At 46.4% G+C, this 12,502-nt stretch overlaps 1 protein-coding gene across 1 annotated transcript in view; it reads left to right on the forward strand.

Moving 5' to 3' along the window:
• ERCC2 (ERCC excision repair 2, TFIIH core complex helicase subunit) overlaps positions 1 to 12,502 on the forward strand; it is a 1,160,844-nt gene that overhangs the window by 888,728 nt on the left and 259,614 nt on the right. The window contains exon 19 of the mRNA XM_085625578.1: positions 9,649 to 9,741. Within this exon, the coding sequence (XP_085481704.1) occupies positions 9,649 to 9,741 (93 nt within the window). The remainder of the gene's footprint in view (positions 1 to 9,648; positions 9,742 to 12,502) is intronic.

Raw genomic sequence — 12,502 nt, forward strand, 5'->3', positions numbered from 1 at the left:
AGTCTGGCAGGGAAGAGTATGGCGTATTTCAGTTCCCTCTCCCGAAGCCTCCTCTTCACCCCCAGGAAGCCCTGCCGCCGCCTCTGCACCTGCTGGGTGAAGTCAGGATAGAAATTCACCGACGCGTTCTGGAAGGGGACCGGGCCCGTTACCCTCGAGGCCTGCAGGATAGCGTCCCGGTCTCGAAAATGAAAGAGCCGGGCGACGATCGGCCTCGGTGTGGCTCCCACCTTGGGCCGCCCACCCGGCACTCTATGGGCCCGCTCAACTGCGAAGAACTTCCCTAGACCCTTAGGCTGCAGATGATTGAGCACCAAGTCCTCCACGAGCAGGTCCACTGAAGTCTCGTCCGAGGACTCCGGGACCCCGATAACGCGCACGTTGTTGCGCCTGGCCCGGCTCTCGAAGTCCTCCAGCCGACGGGCGGCGAGATCATTCTCGGTCCGCAACTTACGGACCTCGGTCTGCAGGTCCGAGACATCATCGGCGAGGCCCGTGGTCTTGATGTCCAGGGATTTGACCCGCTCATTTGTTTTGCCCAAATCCGCGCGGATCAGATTAACATCCACCAAGATGGTATCCACTTTGTGCGCCAGGGCATCAAACTGTCTCCCAATCGAAGTCTGCAGCCCGTCGAGTGCACCCATGACATCCTGCAGTGAGAGCTCCGGGGCCAAGGGTGAGGCAGTCTTCTGTGTGTCCGGGGACTGGCTCGGTGCACCCGGTGACCCCTTCTGCTGGGCGTAGCGGTCCATATTATTGGCTTGAGTGTAGGCTCCCCGCCTGGTGGCCTTGGGCTTCGGCCGGTCCACCTCTGCTTTGCCCGACATGGTGGGCTCAAGCAAGTCGGGTCAAACAGGACTGCCCTCTCTCAGCGAGAGAGATCAGGAGTGCTCCGTCTTACGATGGGTCGCCAGTGTGGCATGCAGAGCGTCCAAATGATAATAAAGCAGCACTCCCTGGGCTGGGCAGACAAAGGGCGAGAAAGTGAAAGTGAAAGGATAGGGACCTCCGTCCGGCAGTTCACGCCTCGCCTGGCCGCTGTTGTTCAATTAGAGGTCGGGCATCCTGCCAACTCGAGCCCCTGGCATCCCTCGGAGATGGGCCTCAATCTTCCGCCATGCATAACTCCGGTTCCCGGTGGGCGATTCGACCTCGGGTGGCATCGATCGCCTCCCTGACAAGTCATCTACACGATGCCATGCATACAAACAGGATTATATACAGGATAGACGACGGAGGGCACGAGGGTCTCGGGAGCTCAAAGCTCACGCGGCCATCTTGGTCAAGCGCTAGGCTCCTCCCCCTAACATTATTTTCTTGTTATGATGATGTGTGTCGATTATGTAATTGCCAAATTTTATGCCCAAGTATTTGATGTATCCCGCTTGCCAGGATAAGCCCGACCCTCCTAGACTGTCACTCGTGCAGTGAATATTTAATGGTTTGCATTCAGATTTGTCTTTATTTAATTTATACCCAGAGAGCCCGGAGTATTCGGCTATAGTGTGCATCAGGCCAACAATTGAGGTCTTCGGCTGTTCTGTTACTATTAAAATATCGTCAGCGTAGGCGGCTACGTTTATGTCAATGCCGTTGATATTTACGCCCTTCATGTTCTTGTTTAGTTAGATGTCTTGGATGAGAGGTTGTAGTGCTAGTAGGAATAGCGAGGGGGACAGTGGGCATCCTTGTCTGGTGCCCTGTTGTAAGGTGAAGGGGTCAGAAAGTGACCCATTAACCACTATTCGGGCTGATGGTTCCCGGTACAGGGCCATCCCCATCTGTATGTATCCTTCACCTAGGTTGAAGGCCTGCATACAGTGCTCCAGGAATTCCCAGTAGACTCTGTCGAAGGCCTTCTCTGCGTCCAATGTAATGGCCACAGCTGGTTGCAATTTGGAAGATGCAGGCTCTGTGATAAAGCAGAGAAGTTGTGTGTTGTCATTGGACATGCGTGTGCGTAAGAAGCCCACCTGTGAGTTACTTATTAGCTTGGGGAGAACGGCATTTAGTCTGACTGCCAGTATTTTCGCGTATATCTTGCAGTCCACTTTAATAACGGATATGGGTCTGTAGTTTTTTGGTGATAAGTGGTCTTTACCTTCCTTGGGGATGACTATAATGTTAGCCTCTGACATGGATTGTGACACCCCCCCCCATTAGCTGCGGCGTGGTTAAAGACCTGTTTCATAGTTGGTTTCATTTGGCTTAGGATAGCCTTGTAGAAGGCGGCAGTGAACTTATCTGGCCACGGGGCTTTATTGTCATGCAGAGATTTAACTGCCATTTCAATTTCGGTGATATTCATTTCTTGGCCTAGTCTGAGCATCTCCTCGGTGTTTAGCTGCGGTAGGCTGAGTCTATCGAGGTATCTAGAGCTTTCCTCTGTATTGAGGTTCTGGTCTTTCTTGTATAGTTCCTGCTAGAACTCTTGGAAGGTCTTAAGGATGTCTTTGTGTTTTGTGTGGGTTTTGTTATTTGAGTCAGTGATAGAAGAGACGGCGAATTGGCTACGTTTGTGTTTTAAGTAGGAGGCCAGTAATTTTTCTCGCTTTATTGGCCTCGCACAGATTAAGGGCTATGTATTTATTGATCCACAGTCCCGCCCTCTCACTCAGTATTTTGTTGTATTCGTACTTCATCTGTGTAAGTTTACTTAATAGTCTATTATCCTTAACTGCCTTAGCATGGGATAATTTGAGGTTTTTAATCTCCCGCTCCAGCTGCTCTAGTCTTGAGTTTTTGTTTATTTTAGATTTGATCTCAATTATTGTGCCTCTGACCGTCGCTTTCAGGGCATCCCATAGAGTGTTGGGGCTAGTCACCGGGGAGTCATTACATTTGAGCTAGTTAGATATAGCCTCCTCAACCCTTTTTTTGTCCGCGGGGTCTGACAGCACGTCACGGTTAAACCGCCATCTCCGGGGGAGAGCTTCATTATGACAACCGCTCAGCTTTAGACTGATACATGAGTGGTCTGATATTAGTCTTGGGACTATGTCTGAATGTTCGATTAGGTGTGTATGGGACCCAGATATTAATATGTATTCTATCCTTGTGTAAGAATTATGAGGGTTAGAGTAGAAAGTGTAGTCCTTTGTGTCCGGGTGCTAAAGGCGCCATGCATCTTTTAGGTTGTATTTGAAGCAGATATTTTGGAGGGCTGCATGTGATTTCGTGGGGTGAAAATTATACGTGGATTGCCTATCTGTTATGTGGTCTAATGGAATATTAAAGTCCCCTGCCATCACCATGAGGTCAGTTTGGGGGAAGCTCTCTAACGATCGAGCTATCTCCGCCCAGAATGCTGCGTCGTCCATGTTTGGGCCTGTATACATTAGCCACGTGGATTAGCTCCTCCCCCCTTCTCAGGTGCGTCACCAGGAGCCTCTCCTCGCTATCGTAGGATTGTGATTCTATTGTTAAGTTGGATCTCTTAGATACCAGTGTCATCACCCCTCCATCTCTTTTTTTTTTTACGGTAGGTGAGCATGCCGTCTGTGAAATCCAATTACCTCTCGCTAGTTTGGCATCTTCCCAGGATAGTTTGGTCTCTTGTAGTAAGATTATAACCCCTTTAGTTTTGGCCAGGTAGTCTACGATCTTTCTGCTCTTAATGGGGTGGTTAAGGCCCTTCACATTGAGGGACACAATGTCAAGGTCTGTTGCGAGATTGAGTGTGTTGCTGCCGGCCATCACCTAGGGTGTAGCGTGGCGGATGTATTCGTTCTTACAGACACATTAGTCTTGCTGGAGCCAGTCATACCTATTTATACCGGTTCCCTACACCCACGGTCCAGTGCAACCATGCTCCCCCAGTGCTCTGCAAACTGTGTACCTAGCTTGTCTGGATGTGCTTCTGTGTCAGATCTCTTACGGATATTCTCTAGCAGATCGTGCCAGGATATGGAGAGTAAAGAGGTGAAAAAGGATAGGAAAGCTGAGAAGATAGTTAGCAAAGAGTTAAGAAACCGTAGTATGGGTTCCACCCCCCGTACCTCCCCTCCCTCCCTTCCTTCCCCCCCCCCCACTACTCGATCTCGTATATCGGACGTGCGACGACGGGATCATCGTCCCGTCTCTCGGAGAATAACTGTCGTGTGGCTTATATATCTGTAGTCCCAAGAGAGATTATTAGAATTAGCTAGAATCTGTTCCTTGAAGTCACCCCCTCTTTATGCATTACAAAATAAATATAAACCTGATTAACGAGCCCATCAGCAGATATCTGAAAATAGTCTGAATCAAAAGGATACAAGGGATCATCTTTAGGTTGTACATTGAAAAATCTGTGTTGTTGTCTTGCTGTTGCAAGTTGCAAAATGGGCTTGCGGGTGGGTACAGGATTCTCCCGTGAGGTAGATGGTTGTATATAATTGAGGCACACCCCAATGAGGTAGACAAGTTTGTCAGTTGAGGTAGATAGAGGTTGCATAAACTGTCTTGACTAAGGTGGTCTTCCGAGGTAGCTGGTGTGCTTACAGTGATGATGCAGGCAGTATAAGGGTGAACCCTGAGAGTGGTCTAGTAAACTAGCAGCGCTCATCCGATGGCCGGTTCTGGTGATGCTCTCCTTTTGCTGCACCCTGGTTGCGCCGTCTCCATTTGTTGAGGAGTAGGGCCGTCTAGGTAGGCAGCTAGATCCTTAGGGTCGCTGAAGAAGTGCTGTCTTCCGGAATCGACTATCCTGAATTTTGCCGGGGCTACAAAAGAGAACTGTAAGTTTTTGGCCCTTAGCCTGTCGCGCAGGGCAAGAGAGCCTTTCCTGGTATCGACCGTCGGCTTTGAGTAGTCCTGCGTAAAGATGATCTTGTTGCCTTTCCATGTTATTTGATGGTTTTTACGTGCAAATTCGAAGATAGCCTCCGTGTGTTGAGCTCTTAGCGGTCTGCAGATGATAGGACGGGCCACTTGTCTTGTTGAGGACTTAAAAGTGGGGTCTCTGTGCGCTCTGTCCAACTCAAATTGACGGTCAAACTTTAAATTTGTGATTTTGGGGATCAGATCCTCAAGAAAGGCCACACAAGAGCCTGCTGGGTCCTCTTCCCCCCCAGGAGGCCCAGTATACGGATGTTCCCCCGCCGATTTCGGTCTTCCAGTTCCGCTGCCTGTTTCTGGAGTGATGAGGTGGTTTTTGTTAGTGCCTTCATCTCCTGCATCGAGCTGTGGGATGTGTCCTCTACATTGCTGATTCTCTGTTCGACTGCAGCGAGCCTGTTATTGACAGTGTGTAGGTCCGCTCTGACTGCTGCAATCTCAAGTTGTATAGCGTCCGTGGTGTTCTTTGTGGATTTGGCCAGATCGTTGACCTCTGCTAGCTTCTTTAAAATCATCTCCAGGGTGCTATTGATTGAATGGGGGAGTCTGTTATTGCCGGATCTCCCTTGTTTTTCTTTAATTGCTGCTGTAGCCTTGACTCTCTTTCCGCCATGCTTGTGTCGTGAGGGTTTCCGGGTTTACAATAAATTTGTGTTGGTTCATTGAGATTTTTGTTGTGGGTGTTGTGTTATGCCTTCAAGCTGTCGCTCCCACCCTAGGTTTCCTGTTCACCGTTTTAGACGACTGTTTGGTGGCTTCCCCATGCGGTACTTGCGACGCCCGCTCTTCCTTTGCTGCTTCTTGGGTTTATTTGGTAGCGGGCCCGTCGGCCTCTGTAAGCTCCTCTAAGACTCCTCATTCGATATCTGCGGGTTTGTCGGCTCTGTTTACCTCCCTGACATGTGTTCACTTAACGTCAGTGAAAGACCCACAATTGATGGACGGAATGCAGAACAAATCAAAACATTGATGCACCTCACTGATCTGTGGTGATCCCTGGACTGAAGGACTGCTGGCTGGCGGGAAGGGCGTTGGGGGCCTGCACTGTTGAAGTGTGTCTCCGTGCACTGTTGAAGTGTGTCACCGTGCACTCACTGCGTTTTCGGAGTGCAGTGGTGAAGGCACTCGATACCGTCTCACCGGTGCGAGCGCTCTTGTTAAGCTGCTCTCTTTACCGCTCTCTTACTTCACCCCCTGCGTTGCGCCCCTTGTGTGTGGCAGGTCTGTTAGCTATTATGCGGTCTATCCGGTTGATGGGTCCGGTTGTCGCTTGTCACCCCTAACATACGAGTGGGTGTTCCTCCTCCTGCTGCCACCAAAGCCTCCCTTGCCGTTCCCTCTGGTCCTCTTTATTGGCCCCTCCTTCTCTGTGGGTTAGCGATGTCAGCGATCTCAGACTGGCTCCATCTTAATTTTGGGCGGTATATGCCGGTTTTTCACCCCCCTTTATTGAGAATGCCTGCTGGATCTGGCATGCGATTTGATCTTTTTTTTTTTTGCGTACCCTCCGCTTGGCGCCTCACTCGGACTCACCTGGACTCCTGCACCCGGTGGGGAGCCTGCCCGCGCACAACCACCTCTTGCTGCCTCTGCCGCTGACCCCACTTACTGCCCCCTTCCACGCGCTGCACATCTTGCCGCTCCCGGGTGTGGTTGCAGGTGCCAGGGGATACGGTTGGCTAATGGGGAGGGTTCAGAGTATGGAGGTTTTTGCTGTGGTGCCCTCACCCCTTGTATAACGGTGGACTCAGTGCCTTTTTGGGATCTGCAGGTTTCCCTTTCACTTCCTCTGTCTTCCTTTCTAATAGTGGATCGCTGGGCACAGCGCCATTTTGTGCTTGTGCAGGTTTTGCTTTCCCTCTCTTTTTATCCTTTTGCCGGCGGAACGTTGGACCCCCCCCCCCCCCGGACACTCCGTTCTTTTGGACTTTGCTCGGGATCCCTTGGTCTCAGTCCCGTATGCTCGCGCGTCTGGTTGGGTCTTTTTTACAGACCGATATAGAGGTGTCGACTCTTATGCCGCGCTGCAGCCACTCTCCACCCACGCAATTGCTCATTTATACCGGAATACGTTCACTGACTCATCTGTTGCCTTGGCTTACTTGTTAGGTTATCTGCTTGCTGGCGCTTTTCCATCACTTGCAAACGGGACTGCAAACGAGCAATCGAGCTTCCTTATCGATGGAAAGGGGGTTTAGTTTTGGTTCTGCGTTCCTCAGTCCGCCATCTTACCGCTCCTCTCAACGCTCCTTCCTCGCTCTGTATTATGCCAATTTTAGACCATTGCTTGGTTGCTGGCGCATTATTTCGGTGCCCTCGGTTGTTGTTATAGTTCCGAAGCACGCAAACCATTTTTGAGCACTTTTCTCTCGCGTACATCTCTTGGGATTGCTGTTTTAATCTCAGATCTGATGGAGCGACGTTCTTAGGCAGCCATCTGCTCTGCCGTCCAAGCCACGCCCCCCCCTTCCTCCACATGCTTTATAAGATATTCAAAGGGCTATGCCATAGCTCATAATGCACCATCACCCAGGCCCTCATCTCTAGCTGACTGGACTTCGGCAAAGCTCTCTATGCAGAGATCACAGCTCACATCTGACTACAGACCATTCAGAACGCCGCAGCCACACTTGTCCTGGATCTTCCTATATGAACCTGCATCTCCCCCTACCTCAGGAAACTTCACTGGCTCCCTGTAAGGAAAATATGCCAGTTCAAGCTCCTGACCCACGCATAAAAGGCCCTGCACACCTGCGGACCAGCCTACTTGAACCACTGCCTGAACTTCCATCAGCCCGCCAGACAACTCCGCTCTACTTCCCTTTCTATAACACTCACCCCTAGATCTGACGTAGCAGATGCAGAGGTCGCTCCTTCTCCTATTTAACAGTGAAGACTTGGAATGAGCTACTCTTCCAGAGTTCTGAAAGTCCCTGAGGACCTGGCTATTCGGCTAATCAGCTGGACCCTGCCAGCGCCTGTATACCTTCACAGGTGACAAGAAGCACTTTACAAATCTACTGATTGATTGATTGATTGAGTAATCATCCACCAACCCTCCTCCAAGGCAGGGTATTGCTCGGTAATCTGTTCTGTGGGTGATAAATCTGCTGGTAGAAGTATCCATCAGAACAAAATGTTATTTACCTGCAATAACAATCTTTCTGGTAGATACTATATCTACCTAGAGATTCCTCACCTAGCCATTTGGATTACGATAGGGAAAGTAAATATGATCCCAAATTGTATTGCACTACTCTGTCAATTATATTCCATCAGCTCGCCTCAAGGCTTTGGAAAAAATTGATTGCAACGTAAGTTATTGCGCCGGGGTAGGCGCAATATGTCTTCAGTGACATCTTCTAACGCGATTCATGAGATGGATATGAAACCAGCACCTCCCCAGGCATCATGAGGGCTTTGAAGTTTCTGTATCCAGGCTAGTGCCTGGGATTATTCTACAGTTGAGGAATCTGCCGGTAAGATTGTTACCACAGGTGGGAAACTTTTTCTGATGGTATCTGTTGCTTTTCTTTGGAGAAGCATTAAGTTGCTGGCTCTACATTTGAAAGCTCTCTGTAGTTTCACATGAGATCTAAGTGTTCTTGAAGGCTTAATATTTTAATTTTAAAGTTTTTTTTATCAGATTCGCACATTAGTAAAGAGAGATGTTTTGTCTGCTTTTTTTAAACCTCTCTTATTCACAAAGGGCTCTGCAGTGTTTGGATTTTGGAAGGACCTTTTTCGTTTTATCTTGATGAGTCGAAAGTAATGCACGCTTTAATAGACTTTTTCAGGCATCCGATTACCTCGCCAGGGCAGCCAGTCTTTCAAGTCTCTTGTTTCTTAATTTCTTCTATTCCTGGTTAATTCTTGCACTTTTGAATATATTCTTGTATTTTTTAATGTTTTAGTGTACTTTGCTAGTGGCAACTTTGCAATGAGTATCAGGACTGATGCTGTTTTTGGCCACTTTTCTTTTTACTTTCATTTGACTGGGTGACTTACAAAACGTATTTCCTCTCTTGACAAAGAGCTGTCAATCTTCCCCAGAGTCTGAAAGAAGGTGAGCATAGCATACTATTAAGTACAAGTTAATCACAATGATGAATTGTGTCCAAATATTGTTAATATTCTTTTCTCCAAAAGAACTTCAATTATATAGAGTTGATGCACGGCATGTCCAGAGGGTGGGGCTAGCAGTGTAAAGACAGGCAATATATATGTGTATGTTTTTGCACATTTCTGTCTCAACATAAGTAATATAGTTCTGCATTAATATCACTAAAGGAAAATGATCACTTGTCAGTATAAAACTAATGATATTCTGTGCACTAAATATGAAAAGTTGTTAATGATTTCCTTCATTAGCCTGCAAACCAGATTATTCAGTTACTTGTTTTTCAAATAAGAGGAGGAGAGGAGGAATGGTGATGGCTGATGGAAGAAAGGGTTGTAGATAAAAATGAAGGGAATAATAAGGTAAGCCTTCACACACCCAAAATCTGCCTATGTAGTAGCTAAAATGGCACCAAAAATGCTTTAGGAAGTACTATTGAACAGGCAATAAACTCAATTGTCCCACATTCAAGTACCATTCATCCTTTAAAAGGTTATATTTTCTTATTAATATCAAGGGCAAACTATGTCTCAGGGAGGCAATCTGTTTATATAATCTTTGGTGTTTCAAAGCTATGCTGGTCATAAGTTCCTTGAGTTTTGGGGAAGGGGGGTCTGTTAATACAAGAGTAATTGTGATGAGTAAAATTTACTTCTATATCAAAATCTAACCTCTCTCCATCTCTCTGTTCTTCCTCTCTAATTTAGGGAATTTTGGAAAATATCCAGAAGAACAAGTTGATATTCATTGAGACTCAAGATGGTGCAGAGACCAGTATGGCTCTGGAGAAATTTCAAGAAGTAAGTTTATTTCTCCATCTCCTCCCTACCACATAAAGTCCAAAGGTCATGGCAACAGTTAAACAGATGAACTGAGATGAGGCTTTTTCTGAGTTTTCGGAAAAGGGAGCAGGGGTTAAACAAACTGACTTATGTTAAATATGTACTTGATATTGGTCACCCAGATACCAACATAAAGAAGGGTGGCTCAATAAATGAGGCACACAGACCTCAGTGCCAGCCAAGTGTTTTGTGGATTGATGACAGATATTTGTTACTCAGCTTGTGGATGCTCATTATATTAACCTTGTTATGATGAAAGACTTGGGTGATCTGCTTGAATTGGAACCTTTGTTCACAATGTAAACATAATCCCTGTTGTTTGGATCCATTAGTCCTTTCAGCTACCAGACCGGCTATCGCATACATGGGTACCAACATTGCCATTGTCAGCTCGTGTAAAGGATCTCACTGAGGCCACAATCCTGTTATGTGCAGAAAAAAGCGTTTTTTCTATGTTATGGAAAACCTTTATCTGAATTTTGTTTTTTAAACAAGCTCTAATGGTTAGCTCGGATAAGGAAGCCAGCACATGAATTCACCTATTACTTGGTGTCCAGTTCACTTTATAGACTCTTTTTGACAATGTTTGGAGCCAGCGTAGCCAACCAAGCCTATCCGTGGCCCCTATAATTAATGGGAACATTTTAGAGCTATGTTGATTGTAAGTATAAAGGCAAAGCTATGCTTCCCCGATGAGCTATACTGAGAGCTAAACACGTCAGGAGCTGCTTTTATTCATTCAATGTTGACTTGAATGGTATTTTAATAATCCAAATCTGTGATGCTGTTCCTGGAGTGGTAGGGTTTTTTTTTTTCATTTTTCGGCTCGGCATGAATAGGCACTGGCAAATCCTATTCTTAGAGACCTGGTTGCAAAAATTGATAACACTGTTCCAATCCTCTGCTTAAAACTGCTAAAAAGCCAATAAGTGAGGTGGGCAGATTTATAGTGCCACTGGTGTTGTATATGCAGTCCAACAGGAGCAGCCTTCCACCTAAACTTGGGAACTACCCAGAGTTCCTAACATTGTTTTGAAAGTATAAGTATTGTGCATGACTGTCTCAGATTAGTGCTCTCTTAAAGTCTAAGCTCAGACCATAATCTTCGCACAGATGATGGGAAATTAAGGCAGTGGGAGAGTATTATGTTTAATTGTTTTAACACTTTTTATTTTCATTTTCCTCAATCAGCATTTAACAAGACAATAACTAATATATTAACACTGTTAATTTAGATATGTATAGCGATAGTTTGGGCACGTAAACAATCAGTTTGTCTTGGACTGGTAACATGACCTGTTTCATTTTAGTAATTCTGTGTATTCCACAAGTACTTGTATCGTGTGGAGACTATTGTATGTCAGGTGTTCAATATAGTTATTATGTAACTACTACAACAATTACAAAATACACTTCTCAAGCAGTATTGTCTACCCATCTCAGTAAATATCTGCTTAATGGGCCCCAAATATCCCCCTATTCCTGGACACCGTGCGGCGCAAAGTGGCATATAATTCTAACTGATCGTGTAATAGTGTTAAGACTGTAAGCCATTTTTACATTTTTTTTGGCATGGTGCTCTGCCCCATTTCATTGCCACTCTTCTCTTGCTTATTAAAAATGCCACAGCTGTGAACTTCTCGATTGTTTTCAGCAATTTGTGCATGTTTTCCAAAAAGCCTGTTAACTATATTGCCAGATGTACTTCAGCCCAGGTATGCTGCATACGTGGGCTTCTCCACACAAGTGGCATGATGGATGAAGTCTTCCCTGGGGGATCGCTATGTTTTGCATATCACTTTCACATCGACGCTCATGTTCCTAAGTTAGATACAAGTCAAGTTTATTTAGACCATAGTCTATAAAACCAGATAAATTCATTAGTACCCGATGTTTATAACAAAATAAAAAGCTACATTTGCCTCATCTAAGCCAAAATTGTCTTTAAAAAACTTCCCTTGTGGGGCAAGATGGCGTCTAGGTCATAGGACCAATAATACATCCAATTGACCCTTGTATATGCTTAATTATTTTAATATCCCATGCTGTTCCAAGAATAAAGGGATACCGGGAACAGCCTGAGGATTTTTATTCTATAAGACCCCCTGGCCAGATCTTACAAGCGCTCCCTGAGATATGGTTGAGCCCACCTTAGGGGACAGGGTGACCCGATGATGAAGCATGACAACACTAGGGTGTGTGAGGGTAATTAAAACAAAAGGGATTTTTTTCCTTTCCCACAACCCAGTGGGTAACATCTAGGTCGCTTCATGAATCATCTCCCTAGGGTTATTTAATGTTATCTTGATATATAGTGGGGTACCTTTTGTGATTGCAAGATGGCGTCTACTTAGGACGCCACGCCAACCAATCTCCGGGGCTTCGGCGGTTCTAACAGCATGAGATGGTAATCTGAAAGGAATAGGGAGAGTTTACCCTATCTTGCAGCTCCGCAAGATGCGAGTGGCTTTATTAGACTGTTTATATTTCCTGCTTAGTCCGGTTGTTCGATCGGCAAGATCTCGACTGGTAATTGTATTGGTGTTGGCGAGGCTGACCGGTGTTGCAGTGGCAAAGTGGTTTACCCTCCCAGGTCGAAGGATGCCGCCACTGCCAAGTAGGGTGGCGAAAGAGAAAGAGTGAAGAGAGACACCACCAGCAAGCACAATTGCACCGCTCCTCCCACAGCGAACTGCGGGGAGGAAAGCAACATAGGACC

Source organism: Triturus cristatus, chromosome 9, assembly GCF_964204655.1.
Source record: "Triturus cristatus chromosome 9, aTriCri1.1, whole genome shotgun sequence".
Lineage (NCBI taxonomy): Eukaryota > Metazoa > Chordata > Amphibia > Caudata > Salamandridae > Triturus > Triturus cristatus.